Source organism: Ischnura elegans, chromosome 6 (genome assembly GCF_921293095.1).
Source record: "Ischnura elegans chromosome 6, ioIscEleg1.1, whole genome shotgun sequence".
Lineage (NCBI taxonomy): Eukaryota > Metazoa > Arthropoda > Insecta > Odonata > Coenagrionidae > Ischnura > Ischnura elegans.
In genome coordinates this window covers 9,261,415-9,278,662 of record NC_060251.1, presented here as the reverse complement: position 1 = coordinate 9,278,662, position 17,248 = coordinate 9,261,415, and the positions used below count along the sequence as shown (strand labels likewise).

At 37.3% G+C, this 17,248-nt stretch overlaps 1 protein-coding gene across 1 annotated transcript in view; it reads right to left on the bottom strand.

Moving 5' to 3' along the window:
• Nucleotides 1-3,349: 3,349 nt before the first annotated feature.
• LOC124160125 (hexokinase-2-like) overlaps nt 3,350-17,248 on the bottom strand; it is a 100,508-nt gene continuing 86,609 nt past the window's right edge. The window contains exons 4-10 of the mRNA XM_046535876.1: nt 15,385-15,567; nt 12,152-12,288; nt 10,692-10,804; nt 7,943-8,098; nt 7,697-7,836; nt 5,491-5,624; nt 3,350-4,766 (exon numbers count right to left, since the gene is read on the bottom strand). Of these exons, the coding sequence (XP_046391832.1) occupies nt 4,617-4,766; nt 5,491-5,624; nt 7,697-7,836; nt 7,943-8,098; nt 10,692-10,804; nt 12,152-12,288; nt 15,385-15,567 (1,013 nt within the window). The 3' untranslated portion in view covers nt 3,350-4,616. The remainder of the gene's footprint in view (nt 4,767-5,490; nt 5,625-7,696; nt 7,837-7,942; nt 8,099-10,691; nt 10,805-12,151; nt 12,289-15,384; nt 15,568-17,248) is intronic.

The window sequence follows — 17,248 nt, the reverse complement described above, 5'->3', positions numbered from 1 at the left end:
GAAAACAGAGATGAATCCAATGGTGGTGGGATAAAGACAGTACATTTCCCCCACAAAAATGTGCCTCAATATCCCTTAGCCATTCTTTTTTCTATTTTCCGCGATAACAAATTCCATGCATTTTACCTATATGGAAGGTGATGTTGAATGTGTGGTAATTAATGTCTACTAACAAAAATTTAACTGTTGAGGAAGAACCTAAGGTGATGGAATGGACACATTTTCTGACACTCCCATTATACTTCTGAGTCAGTGGTGATGGGTGGTCTTAGGACAAGTTTTTGTGTGGGATACATATTTGATGATTTCATTGAAAGAATCATTACTGAGCATTTATCTTCATTGATAAATCTATTGTTCAACATATCATTGCAAAAACTGAATGATATAGACTGTAGGTATTAGTAATAAAAGTTTTGTAACCCATGTGCATGATTTAAAATATTAAAGACTGTATACGAAGAGAATGAAAGATAAACTTACCACATTGACCCACTCATGCTAATACAGTAAAACCTCTTTATATCGTAACGGTGGGGACCAAAATTAGGGCATTTTTATGTATGGAGGTTCACTATAGAGAGGTTTTAGTGATAGGCACCATTCTTTAATATCCTTCGGAAATGAAAGGCACTACTGTCTATTAAACCATTACATGTATGTGTTTAAACAAACATGCATGCATTAGTGAACATATATTTATTACCTATATACATAATAATTACAGAAAGCGTGTGATATCACATGATTTTTACTATGATTTGAGAGAAAACGATGTGATCCCTCTTTTTCAACAGTCATTTAAAATGATTAGGATAGTTGGATATCTTTTTTCTTATTTACTGTAAGGTATGCTCTCATATGGAACAAAATGTCCACAACTAATGATCAACGTGAAAATTATAGCATATTAAAGGTATATAAGAAAAAAATAATAAGGGTGAAACATTTATCACTGAAAATGCCATTCCATGTACGTAATCCCGGCTGCATTAATGGTCTCTAGTTGTCTCGGTTTGATTTGCAGAGGTAGTTCGGCCGTCTCGGGGGTATCTCCTTGGTATGATAAGTGGAGGTTTTACGATATAAAGAGGTTCACTACAAAGAGGTTTGCCTATAAATTTACATGTAAATCTTATGGGACCGTAAGGGTGGTATGAAGTATGGAGGTTTATGATGTAAAGAGGTTCACTATATAGAGGTTTTACTGTATAAGTCCCTATGATATGTAATGTGGATTGGCTCCAGGGTATAATATTTCTAATAATAATTATTTTATATTTTATGCCTTTATGCATCTCTTTTTTGTCATAGGCAAAAGTCTTAATATTGCCTATTTAATATTTATCTTTAAGATATTTCATATGGTGCAGAAGGCCCTCTGAAAATACTCAGCAAGGCCATGCTGTCTATTGTCATGGTACAATTCCTGTATTTTTAAATCAATAGTATTCTCACAAGCCTTGTTCCACTTTGTTTCAGTGACATTTCAGGAGAAAATTTGAATGGTTTCCTTGAGTAAATAGGTTTCATATGAGTTAACAACGTTGGTAATTGCAATTCTTCCTATGTTTTCATTTGGAAATGGTTTGTGCTGGTGATTATGTTTGAATCAAGAGAAAAATGCTGAAATGCTATTCAAAAACCACAGCTAAACATTTTCTCTGACTGATGGAGTGCTCAGGGGGGAAAAATTTATTATTTTCTCCAGCCCCTTGGTGTCACCCATCTACAATAATCTTGAGGTCATATGGGCATACACCAGTGGCTTTTAGATATTCATGAATTATTTTATATATTATTGGTCAAGACCGAGAAAAAAAAATTTCAAATGGAGCACCATCTTCAAGATTACCATCTTTTCAATTTTTTCGGAAATTGTGCCATCCCCTATATTCCACCATTGCGAGAGTTGTGCTTGAAGAGCCTTCTGAATAACCACCACCTCTGGTACCTACTCAAACTCAGGCCCTCCAAGTAGAAATCCAACACTCCAGCTACCACACCAACCCAATCCCCAAAATAAGGCCAAGGAGTAGGTACCCGAGACCCACTCACCAGAAGGATTCAATATGTACTCCAATCCATTACTACCCATGGGGAAAGAAGGAGCTGCAGGTAGAATAGGAGTCCCAACCCTTTAACCTGGCATTACTTGTACGCCATACTCTGGACTCTCCACTCCATATTTCACTGTTCTATGCCTGCACATATCCTCCGCAGTCGCTGGAATACTAGGTACATATATGTTTTCAGTCAAACGACACCAAAAATCTCAGACACTGCATTTGTGGAAGTCTTGAAAGGATTTCATGTTCATGCCATTCAATTTTATGCTGCCAATTTTACTCCAAACATTATTGCGTTCTGCCTAAACTTTGTAAATTAGGCATTTTGGTTACAGTATGACATGTGTTCTCGCATTTTCCTATTATCTGCTGGCAAATGCTTCTTGTATCATTCGCATTAATTTTACTCCCAACTTATCTCATGTGGGGTGTTCTGAACACCCCAGTAATTTCTTACTTATACTTACAGCAATGCAAGGAGAAAGGAGAAAATCCATGAGAAAGGGATATTCACTCTACACCTAGGAAAAATGGTAATCAGAGTAGATAATACAAAAAAATATCTTAAATAATCATTTAAGCAAAAAGATTTCTTCCAACGGCCGGTGTCTGCAGCCTTGGGCACAGCTAAAAATTAAATCTAGTGGGGTTTTAGGCGCAACTAATACTTCGGGGTATGGGGGTATTGCATACCCGCCAGGGTAAGCAAGAGTTACAGGGGCCCTCCTCCAGAAAAATTTTAAGAAAGGTGCGTTCTAAATGGTGTGTTTTATGGCTTTCTGAGGGATATTTGATTAATCCTAACACTTTGCTATAAGTAATACTGATCCAATTAAGTAAAATGGATTAAAATTAAAAATTTCTCTGAGCTCTGGGGGGGGTTTTATCCCCCAAAAATCCCCCTCGCAGCGCCACTGTCTGCAGTAGATGTTACATTTTAAGGTAGTATAAGTATGCAGAGTTGATATTCTCTGGGAATGCTCCAACAAAATATATATTGGCAAAATCTTCTTGTATTCTCAATAATTCAACAAAAGCATCAATGTGAACCCAATCACCTGATGTAAAGAAAAGCCACCATATTTTATTTGAATTGAGTCTCTCCACCATCTCATCCAACTTAATCCAACAACTGACTTTTTAACAGCGTACTGATCTAACTCCTTGGTCGTATTGTGACAACACTCCACATATATATCAGCTGCATTTGGATAATATAATGTAGGCACTCTGTAATGATGTCTGGTTTTGGTTTGTGTGAACTAAATTTGACATTGCAATTTGTATTTTGCCATTTCTTTTTTATCCAAAATAAATTTACAAAATATTTCATCTCAGTTTCACAATTCACAGAAACATCAATTGTACATTGGATTCTATTCGAAAAGGTCAAATTGTTTACCTTTGTAGGGCTCTCAGGTGTAATAAAGAGTATTTTTCCCTCCCTCAAACAGAGGTCTTGGTATGGTAACATTTAGAGTATAATATTTTGTACCCAATCATGGAAAGCCTAATTTCTCTCCACTCAACCAGCAGAAGAGAAAATTTCATGAGTTAGGCCTTATATGTATGACCATTTATGATCATTTACGTAATCTATCCATGAAGAAAACAATGACAAGGTATTCCATTCAATGTCTTCTGTATGAAGTTTCCCAATGAATGACAAGGCACCACAATAGCTTTCATTGAAAATGTAGGATCTCCTTCTCCTTTCTTGGTATGTTATTTCAAGGGGTCAACGTGAGGACCATTATTTCGCCAACAAAATACAATCTCCAGCACACTCATGACGTTAGTGCATTTATACATAACTACATCACTTGGATCATGACCAATCAGTGTGGTTTATGTCACTTGGCAAAGTAGCATAGTAACATCTGTATTGTAGACTTATGCTTTCTGATGGGTTTCACTTACCATGGATCACGTATACGATCCTAGCTGATTTTGTGAGCATTTATTAAAATTTCAAATTTTGCAGACTTTGATTCCATTAGCACAATGTATGTAGAGTCGATTGTGAAATTCCATGCCTTATATGTAAAAGAAATTCATTTTTTAACAGAGCAACATTTACAAACTACCACCCTCCCGACCTGATTTGTTTGGCAAAGTGAATTGGAATTCAGGCTACTTTTAAGAGCACTATGAAATTTCTCCCTAAAAATTTGCAAAAGTTTGTAATGTAGTGGAAATTAGAATGAAATGATTTTCAAAACCAGTTCTGGATTTCAAGTGTTGAATTCTATCTCCATGGGGATCTTGGAATAACACACACCAATAGGAATTCAAATATTGTCCGAGAGCAGATTTGTGATGCCACTGCATTTGTTGACAAACTTGCCCCAAAATGCATCTCACATGATTTCAAGTAACATACATGTAATTAACAAGCTGGACCTTTGAGTTAAGATAATATTCTCATACACCTATCCTGTTAAATATTTTCATTATAATGAGTTACTTTGTGAGAAAATATCCTTGAGCACATCCAACAGTCTCTCTTCTTTCATTTCTTTTTTTGAATGGAGGAAACTCATTCAGTTAGCAGCCAGCCATCTGACCATTCACTCCGGGTTTGGTTGTGGTGTTCATCATGGCCTCTGTCATGTGTCTCTTCTTTAATCTCACGGCAATGGCTGCAATCAGGGCTGCACCTTTCCCACTGCCGTCCTCCGCCAGCATCAGTTGAAACTAATCAGAGTAAAATATGCAATCACACACTGTGGCTTCAAAAGGGGCATCCATTAATTGAGCTGTTTAATATTTCAGAGGGTTTCACGGAATCTCACCAAGCATCATGCATGAAAGAGGATCTCAGCAAATATCACATATGTGCTCTTTCTAACCCAAAAAAGCAGAGTAACTTTAATAGCGTACCAGTGTGAAAAGTGTGACTCTCAATCATTGTTACATGTCAAGCTCTACCGAGCTTTTGTCTGCAGGCAACAATGATTTAGAGTGACTGCATGATAGCAGGGTTGAATGAGCAGATGATGAAGATTTAATAGATAGAATGTGTGAAAAGTGGAGGAATTCTAAGACAAGTCTTTTGAATATCTTGGGCAGAAGAAAAGTGAATTTAATTGTCCGCATCATGAGACAAGATGGAGTAATGAACATTATCATTGAAGGACAAGCGAAAGAGAAGAACAACAGAGTTGGTTCTTGGATGAAATGCATAGAGCAGGTGATAAAGGGAGTAAATCAGAAGAATTATGTAGGTATTAAAAGATTATCTAGTAGAAAAATAGGTCTGCCTTAAACCAATATTAGGATCGATGACCGTTGATGATGATGAGAAATTGAAATCTTAAACCATGAACAGCTTTTCCAACTCACGCTATGAAATCAAAATATTTAAGTTATAACAGCTATAATCATGAACTACGTAACACAGAAATGTAAAAATAAATACCTTTCTTCCTGGAGCCAATAAACTTATGTATTTATTCATAAGAGTTGGCAGACGTGGGTGATTTTTGTACAATGAACCATCCACAGCAATTGTGGTGTCAGGGCGACTCATTCTCCGAATAAGGGTTGCCAGACCTGAAAATTAATTCAAATCCTATTAACAACATGCATTAAAGCAATTCCGTTACCTGTTAAACCATCCAGAATCACAGTAGCTACTACACACTTCATCCAATCAATGTCAATCATGGAATAACCTTAGAGAAATTCATTAGTTGGCAATAAAGCCACAAATGTAGTGCATATCTGTACGTGATTCGAATAATTTGAGATTTTTTTTAGCATAAAACTTAATTGTAACAGAAAATTGTGAGAAACCCATCAACATAATTTATATTTGAAGTCGTATGCAAATATTTTGCTTTAAAATAAGCTGAAAATCATGGTCCAATGGCAATGGGGAGCAGATGATTCAGGAAATTATTTAGTGCATTTTAAATCTTCAAAAAAGAAAAATGAAGTGATACAGTTAAACGTCTTCACATCGTAATGAAGGGGACCAAAATTTAGGAAATTTGATTAATTGAGGTTCACAATACAGAGGTTTTAGTGATAGGCTACATTATTTCATATCCTTCGGAAATGAAAGGCATTACTGTCTTTTTAACCATTATAACAATAAGTTTATACAAACATGCATGCATTAGTGAACTTATACATTTATTACTTATTATTAACAGAAAATCGCGTAATTTTTATGGTATTCGCATTATTTTTATCATGATTCAAGAGAAAATGATGTGATCACTCTCAACTCTCAACTCTGAGTGATTATAATTGACATGATGACTTTTATGTTTATGTCTGTTATATATTGCAATGATGATTATAATTGACATGATGACTTTTATGTTTATGTCTGTTATATATTGCAGTAAGGTTGAAACATTTATCGCTGAAAATATCATTCCATTTATGTAATCGTGGCTACATTAATCGTGGCTGTTACCTACTTAGAAGAATTGTCCCTCTGGTTGATACTGCTACTGCACTCTCAGTCTATTATGCATATATCCATAGTCGATTGATGTATGGGATTGCAGTATGGGGCCATTCCCACCATTCTACTCGTCTTTTTAGGCTCCAGAAATGGGCCATTAGAATAATAAAAAACATTCCTAGGCGAAGCAGCTGCAAGCCCTATTTCAAATCCTTAAGGATTCTTACGCTACCTTGCCTATACATTTTTTCTGCAATTACCTTTGTTCAACAAAATAAGCAGTTTTACAGTCTCAAAACCAATGCTGATATCCACAACTATAACACAAGGGGTTGTAGTGATTTAAGAGTTACTGTACATAAATCAACCATGTTCAGCAAAAACCCCATATATGCTGGGTCAAAATATTTCAAATGTTTACCTCTAAAGATTAAACAGCTAGATTCATTCTCCAAATTCAAAGGTCAACTTTATCAGTATTTATGTGACAATCCCTGTTATTCAGTGGATGAATTTATGTCTTTATAACCTGTCTTTTGAAAATGTTACTTTTATGTTTATGTCTGTACCTATCCTTCTCGCCTTAAATATTATTTTTTAATGCCTCATGTATGTACTATTCTTGTGACTTGTTCCATACGTGGCTCAGACACGTCTCTGGGAACCAATAAAAATATTATTATTATTATTATTATTATTATTATTATTATTATTCAACAGTCACTTATACCTTTTTTCTTATTTACTGTTAGGTATACTCTTATATGGAACCAAATGGCCATAACTAATGGTTAACATGAAAATTACATCATAATAAAGGTGCATATGAAAAAAAAAGGTTGAAACATTTATCGCTGAAAATATCATTCCATTTATGTAATCGTGGCTACATTAATGGTCTCTAGTTGTCTCAATATGATTTGCAGAGGCAGTTAGGCCATCTCGGGGGTGTCTCTTTGATATGAAGTATGGAGGTTTTACGAGATAAAGAGGTTCACTACTTAGAGGTTTGCCTATAAATTTACATGTAAATCTGACGTGACTGTAGGGGTGGTATGAAGTATGGAGGTTTATGATGTAAAGAGGTTCCCTACATAGAGGTTTTACTGTAATTGAATAATGAGAAAATCCTTAATGAAATGATCAATAATTAATAAGCTCCTCTAAAAGTGATTTTTCTGAGTGCATTAAAAATAATGAAACTTACAAACAGAAAGAAGTAATGCAGATCGATTGGATACTAGTTCACAGATGTGTTGTACTATTAAAATATCATCTTTTGTGTACTGTAGTCCAAGTCTTTGGAGTATCTCCTCGGTGTTCTTGGTATTGTCAATTAACGTATCCCTGCAATGAAAAGGAAGCATAAGCTTAGTTGTGAAGTCACTGTCACTGATTACCCTCTTATATTTTTAATAGTTAATGAAGTACTATGGGATAGATAGTTACTTACTCTTCTATACATGAGATGTCTTTGGTCTGGAAGGAATTCTGCTGTAACAGAGCTGCTGAAGGTTTTCCATTAAAAAGCAAGCCATCTTTGCTGAGCTTCACTAATATTGATCGGACAATTGCACCAAGATACTTTCCACTTATGTACTTTTCAAACCTGCAAAATAGTAAAATAAGCAAGTTAGAAAAAAGTTCCTCAATATTTACATTAATATAATAATATTGCTTCTCCCTTAAAAAAATAAATGTATAAATGAGATAATAACAAACAATAAATATTTTCAGCAGCCCTTCACAAGGTAAATAAAATGCCAATAAGCAGTGATATTTCCATTCAGATTCGCCTTAAATCCAACTCATTAGTATAAATTTATTCTCCATTTAATACATACATAGTAATCATTAATTCTAAATAATAACAAATCTCTGTTTGAGGAGTACTAGGAGGAGGTTAGCAATAGGATTCTGGTGGTAGACATTGAGGTACAGTGGCAGAAAAAATTAATGCAAGGCTCATTGGCATTCGAAAGTGGCCAGTTCAGGAACTACTTGTCTTCCAAAATTTTGCCCTCATTATGCTCTCATAGAAATAGGAATTTTGAAAAGCTATACCAGGGAAATAATCATATCCATCGCATTATGACAATGCATAAAAGACCAGCTACGAATTCTTCCCCATGTTCTCCGAAGTACGCTTCGCCCACGACTCACCTAGAATGGAGTTAAATCTCGTCAGTAAATCTGTGGACACAGCCAAAATATTGGGCATTGAGACACCCTTAGGGCACAAACAGTCCGGAGGTGTAGTGGGTAAAATGTCATGCAACGAATCAGAGATTCCATGGATTGCGTGTTAGTGTCGGATGGTTTGGTGCTGCACACACATTGTGGAAATTTTTATGATCTTAAAACTTTGAAAAACCTATCACGAGGTCCAGAGGATGTTGCATGGTTATTGAATTCTTACTTGCATATTTATTTGATGAAATTCAACTCCTATTTTGCATAACCTTAATGGCAGTCAACTGTGGAGTGAATTTTGACTACATATTTGGACTACAGTCGTCAAAAATCAACAATATGGATCCATGAACTGCAAAACTGTCTCAGGCACTGTTTAAAACCTATGGTTTAACACGTTGGTTGTCACGATGGCCCAAAGTTTACCTCTATGACCTTTGACCTCTGTATTAACCTTGGAGGTCGATTAGTGGATAATACGGGTATTAGGACAATGCCATTGACTTGGGTACCCTTTAAAACCCATGGATTGACACCTTTGTTGGTATGCTATTCCTTTTGCCACCCTTATGACCTTGACTGTGACCTTACTGGGTAAACAGTTGAATTTCCGGGTACAATAGTGTTATTTTCAGTTTTCTTGTGCCCGAAAACCTAAGAGTTGACATCTTGGTCAATGAAATTCAGACTTTTTTCAATCTCGATTTTTTTAACATTGAAACCCCATAAGGCCAATTCAAATTTTTGGTTTGGACCCACATTGTGAGGTCAAAAAGTCAAAATTGTAAAATGTTGCTTACACTCAACAAAACTTAGGACCTTTCCCCATCAGTGTGCGAAGTTTCATGAATATTGCTTGATACGAAGTTACAAAAATTAGGGGTCAAAGATGACACACGACCAGTGAGACAGTCTGTATAAGGATACTATACATTATGGATGAAATGATACAAAGAAATGGAGGAGAGCCACCGACTAAGGTAAAAGGATGTATAGGGAAATAAATAATTGATTAAGGTGAGATACCAAGTGGGTGAGGGAGGTTTGGTGGAAAAGACATTGTTAGGAAATAGAAAAGTTTCAGAAGGGAGGAAAGGTAGGTGCATTGTATCCCAAGGTAAAGCCTCCATTGGGTGGCAAAAGATGGGAAGCCAGGTCAAACATTAACCCTTTTACTGCCAGCCCATTTCATGTGGGATGTACGAAGACTGCCAAGGCTATTTTCCAGAATTAGCATCATTTCAGATTAAAAAATTTTTCAGCTGCTTAATTTTATTTAATACGTCTAGATTTTTTCCCAATTCTTAAGATATGCTTACACTTTATAACCATAGATAGATTAAGGGGGTTAACAGAAATGACAGCTGTTGAAAAGGCCACTGTCAGGAAAAAAAAGTGAAATAATTCGGGCCGATAAATCGGCCCCTGGCAGTTTTCGCTCAACCAGCGAGGGCCGATATATCGGCCCAGTGGCAGTGAAAGGGTTAAGGCTAAAGACAAAATGATGCGAACGGAGCACCCAAATATTCACAGCATATGGAAGGACTTTGTGGAGGATGTACATATATGAAAGCAGAAGCAGACCCGGAAGATTGAACTTAGAGATGGGAAGTGGAGGGGAGGAGAATAATCTTGGGCTGCAGATCTTGGAAATTGAGAAATGGGAAGGCTAGGAAAGAATTGGGGTTGGACAATATTCCACATAAGCTGATAAAGAATCTTGATACATATGGTAAGAGAAATGTTTTTGAATTGCTGTGCAAAATCTATGAGGAGGTACCATGGTTGGAGGATTTTGAGAAAATGTTTGAATTCCGCTAGAGATAAAGATCATTAAAAGGGGATTCTACTGAATCTCTACTGCCAATAACTTTTGGATGTTTCATATCATGCTGGGCTTTGGTGAACACTCAACATTTATAAAACTATGTAAGCTGCAGCTATTGAAGAGTCCAAATTTCCAAGCCGATTAATTTTTGTAAAAATATATTTATTAACTGAGTACTTACGTGAAAGTTCTTGCTAATAATGAATTATTGTCCACCTCCCTGTCAAATTCAGTCTTCAGAAAATCAAGAACTCCATTGTCTCCAAAAGCTCCCCATTCAATGTCTATGATAACCTATAATTACAAAATGAGAAATAGTGAGAGTTTAAATCCAATTCAGGTATGTGTTGTTCCACATTATGTCTACATGAATAAGAGGCATCAGTAAAATAAGTAAAGGTAATTCCCTGGTAATCCTAAGGAAGTACCATTTTTCTATCACAATTAGCTTGGTTTCAATTTATGACTTGTACTTCTTCCCAAACCTCCCTAGGATAATTAGGTAATCAATGGAGATCAGCAAAGCAATCAATCAACTTTAACAGAGAAGATTGCTACCACCAGGAAAAATTTTATTCCAAAATTTGGACCAATCATGGCTTTCAGAGGGAAAACATGCTCTTAAAAAAAGATAAGGCTGGATTGGTGATCCAGGCACTTTGACCTAAAGATGCTTGGAGGAGACCGAGTGGAATTATCATCAGCATACATATGAACATGTATTCAATGGGCACCTGATACATGGTCTACATTTCATTCAAGAGCCAAGGGAAACCTCTGCCAAAACACCTTTGTCTCTTTCCAGTTGGTGGGATGAAGTCACCCCAGCTGAAAGCAATATGCTCAGTTGGTAAAAATTTGGTTGAAAATATAATAATTCAGGGGGTTTGAGAGTGCAGAGCTCTTAATTAGGTGCTACAGGAGCAGATCGATACCCTAGTAGCACCAAAAGGATTATGTCTGTATATTTTTAAGATTTCAAAATTTATAATTTTACAGCTGTCTATTTGCAAATCTAGATTTGCAAATCTGTATAATATACATATTTTAAACATGTCTGATGATCCATGGTCCTTTATGTGTACCAGAATCATTAAAATATACAAATAATATCCTTACGGCGTAACCAGGAATCATCAGACATGTATAAGATATGTATAATATACAGAGTTACGACGAGTTATACGTATTTAATACGTATATATAAAATCCATATTTTGGCAGCAGATATAATACGTATAATATCTAGATACTATCTATGTGGTAGAGGACATTTGCGTGTATTTCATACAGATAAAATATGTATACTATGATCTATATTAAATCTAGATATAATCCTTTTGATGCTACCAGGGTATCTACATATGTAGTAACAAACATTCTCAGCCTCTGTCAATGGAAGAAGTTGAGTGCCAACTTCGTAGTGGCTTTTGAATTATCTAGTAACAGTCCATTTGTCACCTGGAGCTAACATTTGAGCTTCCTCCCATCAGTGAAAAGAGCTTGTGTAAATATGTAGTGGCCAAAAAGATTGCTCAGAGAAATGAATGAGTGCTCACGCGGAGCTGCCATGAAGTGGAATTGCATTCAGGGGGAAATTGCTCTGAGTGGTCATTCTGAACGAGCACTCCCAATGCTCACCTCCACCTCTCCATGCCTATCACCCTCCCAGTGTCCAACCTTGGCTGCCTTCTCGATGTAGCAAGCGTTGGATCCAGTGCCGATGATGAGGCCGATGGCAGTCCTTGAGTCCAAGTTGGCACCCTGCACAAGGGTTCCTTAGGAAACAAAAATGATTCCATTAAATGATAAAGGGAGAGAAATGACAGAATCCTTATTTTCTATTGAGACTTCTAAGGGATTATTTTGCAACTGTCAGCATTGGGCAATGAGTGATTTACTGTGAAAACATCACGTCTCGAGAGGGAAGTGGTGTAACTATGGGGGGGGGGGGGGAATGAGGGGGTAGATCCCCCCCAAAAGCATCAGAGAAATAAAAAAGTTATTTAAAAATATTGCCTAGTTTTGAAATATAATAACTGTATCTGCTTAAATTTAAATTTTTATTTCCAAAATTACATAAAATGCATATTCAAGAATGTAATTTTTCAAAATTTTTCCCGCCAAGGACATCTCATCCCCCCAAAAGCATATTCCTAGTTACGCCACTGTGAGAGGGTATAATCCCTACAAAAAACTTTGTTTTGTTGCATATTGTAAATAATGCAAGCCATTTGAATAGCAATTATTTTGGATGGATATTGAAGAAGCAAAAATGTGGTCTACCATCACAGGCCCTGTTTGCATGGATAATGTTTGTTCTTCTAATCAATTTCATAACTAAAACAACAACGAAGCCCTAATAGCACCAAGGGCAGACTGGTTATCCAATAGCCCAGGCGACAATGTAGTCTAAAGGGCCAAATTGGCAAATTGCCCTTAAAATGTGAGATGACACATTCAAGTGAGCATGTGCGTGTCTTGCTTGCAATATTTTTTCATATAGAGCAGAAAGGCAGTTGGCATCACAGTTTCTGGCTCAAAGCTTCAAAGTGCTCAAACTATGGAATTGAATGCGAAAACTAAACTGAAATAGAGAAGGATGGGGCCACACTGTATCTTGATAATTACTTTCTTCGAGCATTGACAAGTGTGAGGAGAAAATTATACACGTAACCACTGCAGCATGTCAACATGAGATCACACATGTCCTTTCAATTTACAGTTCACATACTTTCTTGCAGGGCCCAAGGAAAATCGAAGGTTGTGAAATAGTCCAAGGCTACATGAGGCCATCTCCGGGATATTTGATTATGATCCCGGCAGGGATTCCCACCAGGCTGCCTTTGCCAGTCTGCCCCCGAATCGAGTCAAGAGAGGTGAAATAGAGAAAATGAGCACACTAGTGCCATCTGCTCTCATTGCTACTACCTGCCAGAAAACACGACTTCAATAGCACTTCCAAAGTGCAGTGAACTTCAGCACATTTTCATTATATTGCAATCCTACTAGTATTGCCTGCACTCAGCTAGCTTGCGTGCTCCCTTCAAGCACTTAATCTGGATGAATTTTTTTAGGATTTCATACAGGTGAGTGTCCACTATCCCCGTTGATTTTTGATGTGTGTGCTGAGGAGATAATAAAGGAGGTGTGGGATAAGTTGGAAGCAGGATTTAAATCGGTGAGGTTCACAGATGATCAGGCATTGATTAGCCAGTCGGCGATAGGGCTACAGGATCCAGTGGGTGCATTAGACAAGGTTGCGAGGAATATGGCATGAGGATTAATCATAAGTACACCAAATTTATGCTGCTTTGTAAAGCATTGCAATCAAGGAATATGAGTCTCAAGATAAAATTAGGTTGGCAAAAACTTGGGCATATAGAGCAATTAAACTATTTGTGCAACACTTAAGAGGAAAATGGATACAACAGTAAGTAAGTCAGGAAGAGAATTGCATAGTATGTTATCATAACAGACTGGCATTACCAAAAAATATTTCTGCATGGCTGTTATTTAATTGACCTTATTGGTTAAGGGAGGCAAATGCTGTACCATGAAGGGAGTCAGTTCACCCTCTCCAAAAGTCATGAATGACCACTGCCATGTTGTACCATTCACCTGCAGTTGCTGGATTGCAAGTCGTCCCCTCTCTGAGGAAATATTAGTCAAGGAAGCCACAGCTTTTTTTTCTACTGAAAGGGGCAGAGCAGGTGAACAGACAGTGGCACCGTGGAGCCTGATGGGGCCCGAGCCCCCTCAAAAATTCGTTCTTGGTGAGAGGCAAAAATGTGTCAGGCTTGTCGATTTTCCCCAGAGTGTCCAGATATCGAGATTCGAGTTATCAGGGTTCTAATATTGATCATATAACTCTTCTAAAATGCTTAAAAAACTTAAAACTCACTACTAATAAAATTTCCTGGGGCAAGATCCCCCTCACCCGTTTGGCCCTTCCCAATATTTTTTGTGAGTCAGCATCTCTGTGAACAGACCCTTGTAATCAATCCTCTTCCCCCTAATCCTTTTCCTGAGGTCCACGGAAAGAACCCACAAACCAAGAGATGGATGAGAGGAATATCACACAATTTGGTGAAATTAATTTCATTATATATTATTACATATATGTATTTCATTGGCCAAAATCTACTAGACAAAAAATTGCAAATCCAAACAAAGTGTCAGACACCTGGCAGCCAAAATTCAAAGTTACGGAAAAGGGATCACATGAAGAATGCTGTTTGATCGCAGGGAATTTTTTTGATTTTTCAGTGGTGTCCTTGAAGATTGCGATTAATGCTATCAATACATTATGAGATGGTATTGCTACCATATTTTAATAAAAAAAGCACCAGTCACCAAAATGCAACGCATTTGGCCAATTGAACTCAATCGCATCCCAACCAGTGATGGTGCTGCCATTGGATTGAGAATAATATGAAGTTCCTATGTAATTTCCTGTATAATTTGATACCAAACAACAATGAAATAGGTAATTTATTACCCATATATATAGTTTAAAACTTTTACAAGCACCTAATTTCTGACATCCAGTCTTCAGGGCACATTGAGTGGACTACTGAAGGAAACGCTAGCACCTCACCGCAATGGAATGCAACGGCTAGTAAGTGAGGGAAGGATGAGATTTGGCAATAAGGAAGGGTTTCCAATACTCCATTATTATCCAAATATCCATTCATGAAAGAAAGAGTTTGGGCCATAAAGATAAGAAGTGAGAGCAGGTGGAGAGGAGATGGAAAGCTTCGGGGACTGCAGGAAAACGTCAAGTGCATTTCAGTCACAGTACACTCATGCATATAAGTTTCCCATAGCTGACAGGTTAACTCGTTCATCTTGCTTCAACCTCAACCACTCACCAGTCGTGTCGTTCAGTATGGCTTGAACTTCCACATTCAGATCTCCCCTGCGGTGTATGGCATCTTTAAGCATTTGCACGGCGTCACGTCCCACTGTATTTGGGCAATTGTATGATTTAGTCCACGACACAAGTATACCAACATCTAAGGCATGCTGCTCCATTGGAAATGAAAATGTGAAACCTAAAAAATACACAAATAAAATAGAAATTAAGATTAGCATTTTTTGAGGCATCAATGAAATCTATTTTGGGAAAAATATGGCAGCATGTTAGCGTCCAACGATTATGTGCAATTTTCCCAAATTGAAAGAAATTATGTATTCAAGACAACAACTGTGGACTAGCCAGTAATATACTCACATGGAGTCACCCACAGGTGCATGGGAAGTGTTACAATTCCACAGATGAAATTTGACATGATTCAAACCCAGATATCTTAAATTCGTGCCAGGTGATCTGGCAGTGAGGATTTCTTGGGTCTCACACAGGTAAAGTCCTCCATTATCTCCTTCGAATGTTTCAATGTACAACATGCTTATAGAATTTCTGAATCCTTGAGGATGATGAGCGAGTTGCACATTGAAACATCAGAAGATTATACGGAGGACCTTACGCAGTGAGACCCGAGAAACTCAAGTGATATCTCCTCAGCAGGTTTTTTCACACTTTATGTACACCTGCGAGTGAAACCATAAAGGTCTTCCACTGGTTAGTCTGCAATTATTTCCTTGGATGATGTCTCCAGTTAACACACTTTGTTAGAATGAAAGAGTTTGGGCCATAAAGATACTTTGTTCACTAGAGACATTATGAGGCCTTGGGTGGAATGGGGAGAGCCTATATACATTATTTACTGTCAATTCCAACCACTGGTGGGTAGGGAATATGGTGGGTAGGGAATGGTGCTATAATTTCTGAAAAAATTGAAAAGATGGTAAATTTTTTAGGTGGCTCTCAAATGAAAGTTTTTATTCCACCATATAGACAAAAAACTAAGATTTAAAATAATTGATAAAATCTAAAAGCCATTTGTCTGTGCATGTCAGACAAATAATCACTAAAAGGCATTGCATTCCACAAATGTACCACTAAAAGAAATATAATGCTACCCCAAAACAGCAACCTCATTCCACCCTTGATTCTCACAGTATCGAAAATCTTAAATTTAACAATAAATTTTATTTTCATAGCAGTAAAATTTAAACTGATCATTGATTTTTGACCTGACCACCAAGCAGGGGCGGATCCAGGATTTCTTTCTGGGAGGGGCACAAGCAAGGCCGTATCCAGGATTTTGTTCAGGGGGGGGGGGCACAAGGATACCTTGTTATACAAAACGAACGAAATTATAACGGGACCGTATTAAAAAACTATCATATTTTTAAGGGTCTGGGGGGGGGGGCACATGCCCCCGTGCCCCCCCTCTGGATCCGCCTATGCCACCAAGTGCATTTGTTTCCAAAATTCAGCTGATTTTTTTTAAACATTAAACTACAGGGCTCTGGCAGCAGTGCTAAATAATATCCCATGTTGAGCAAATTTCAGATTTGAGATCCTGATGTCAGCCCTCAACTGAAGTACCTATAGTTGAGAGGAAGTCTGAGGGTAAGTAGCTCTGGAATGGTATGAACCCCAAGAGGATGTGTCGTGCCACTCAATGCTTTTGAGGAATTTCATCACATTGTCCAGGAAATTCGTCTTCTGCCCTAAGATTGTGGATTGCCCATGAAATCCACAACATGTGGCAACCCTAGGATATGGAGGAGGAGGGAAGACAAAGCATTCTTGCTAAAAGCAAAGTGAGGCATAAGTATGAGTAATATGCAAGTACGTGCAAGTGCAAATTCAAACCAATCTTTTAG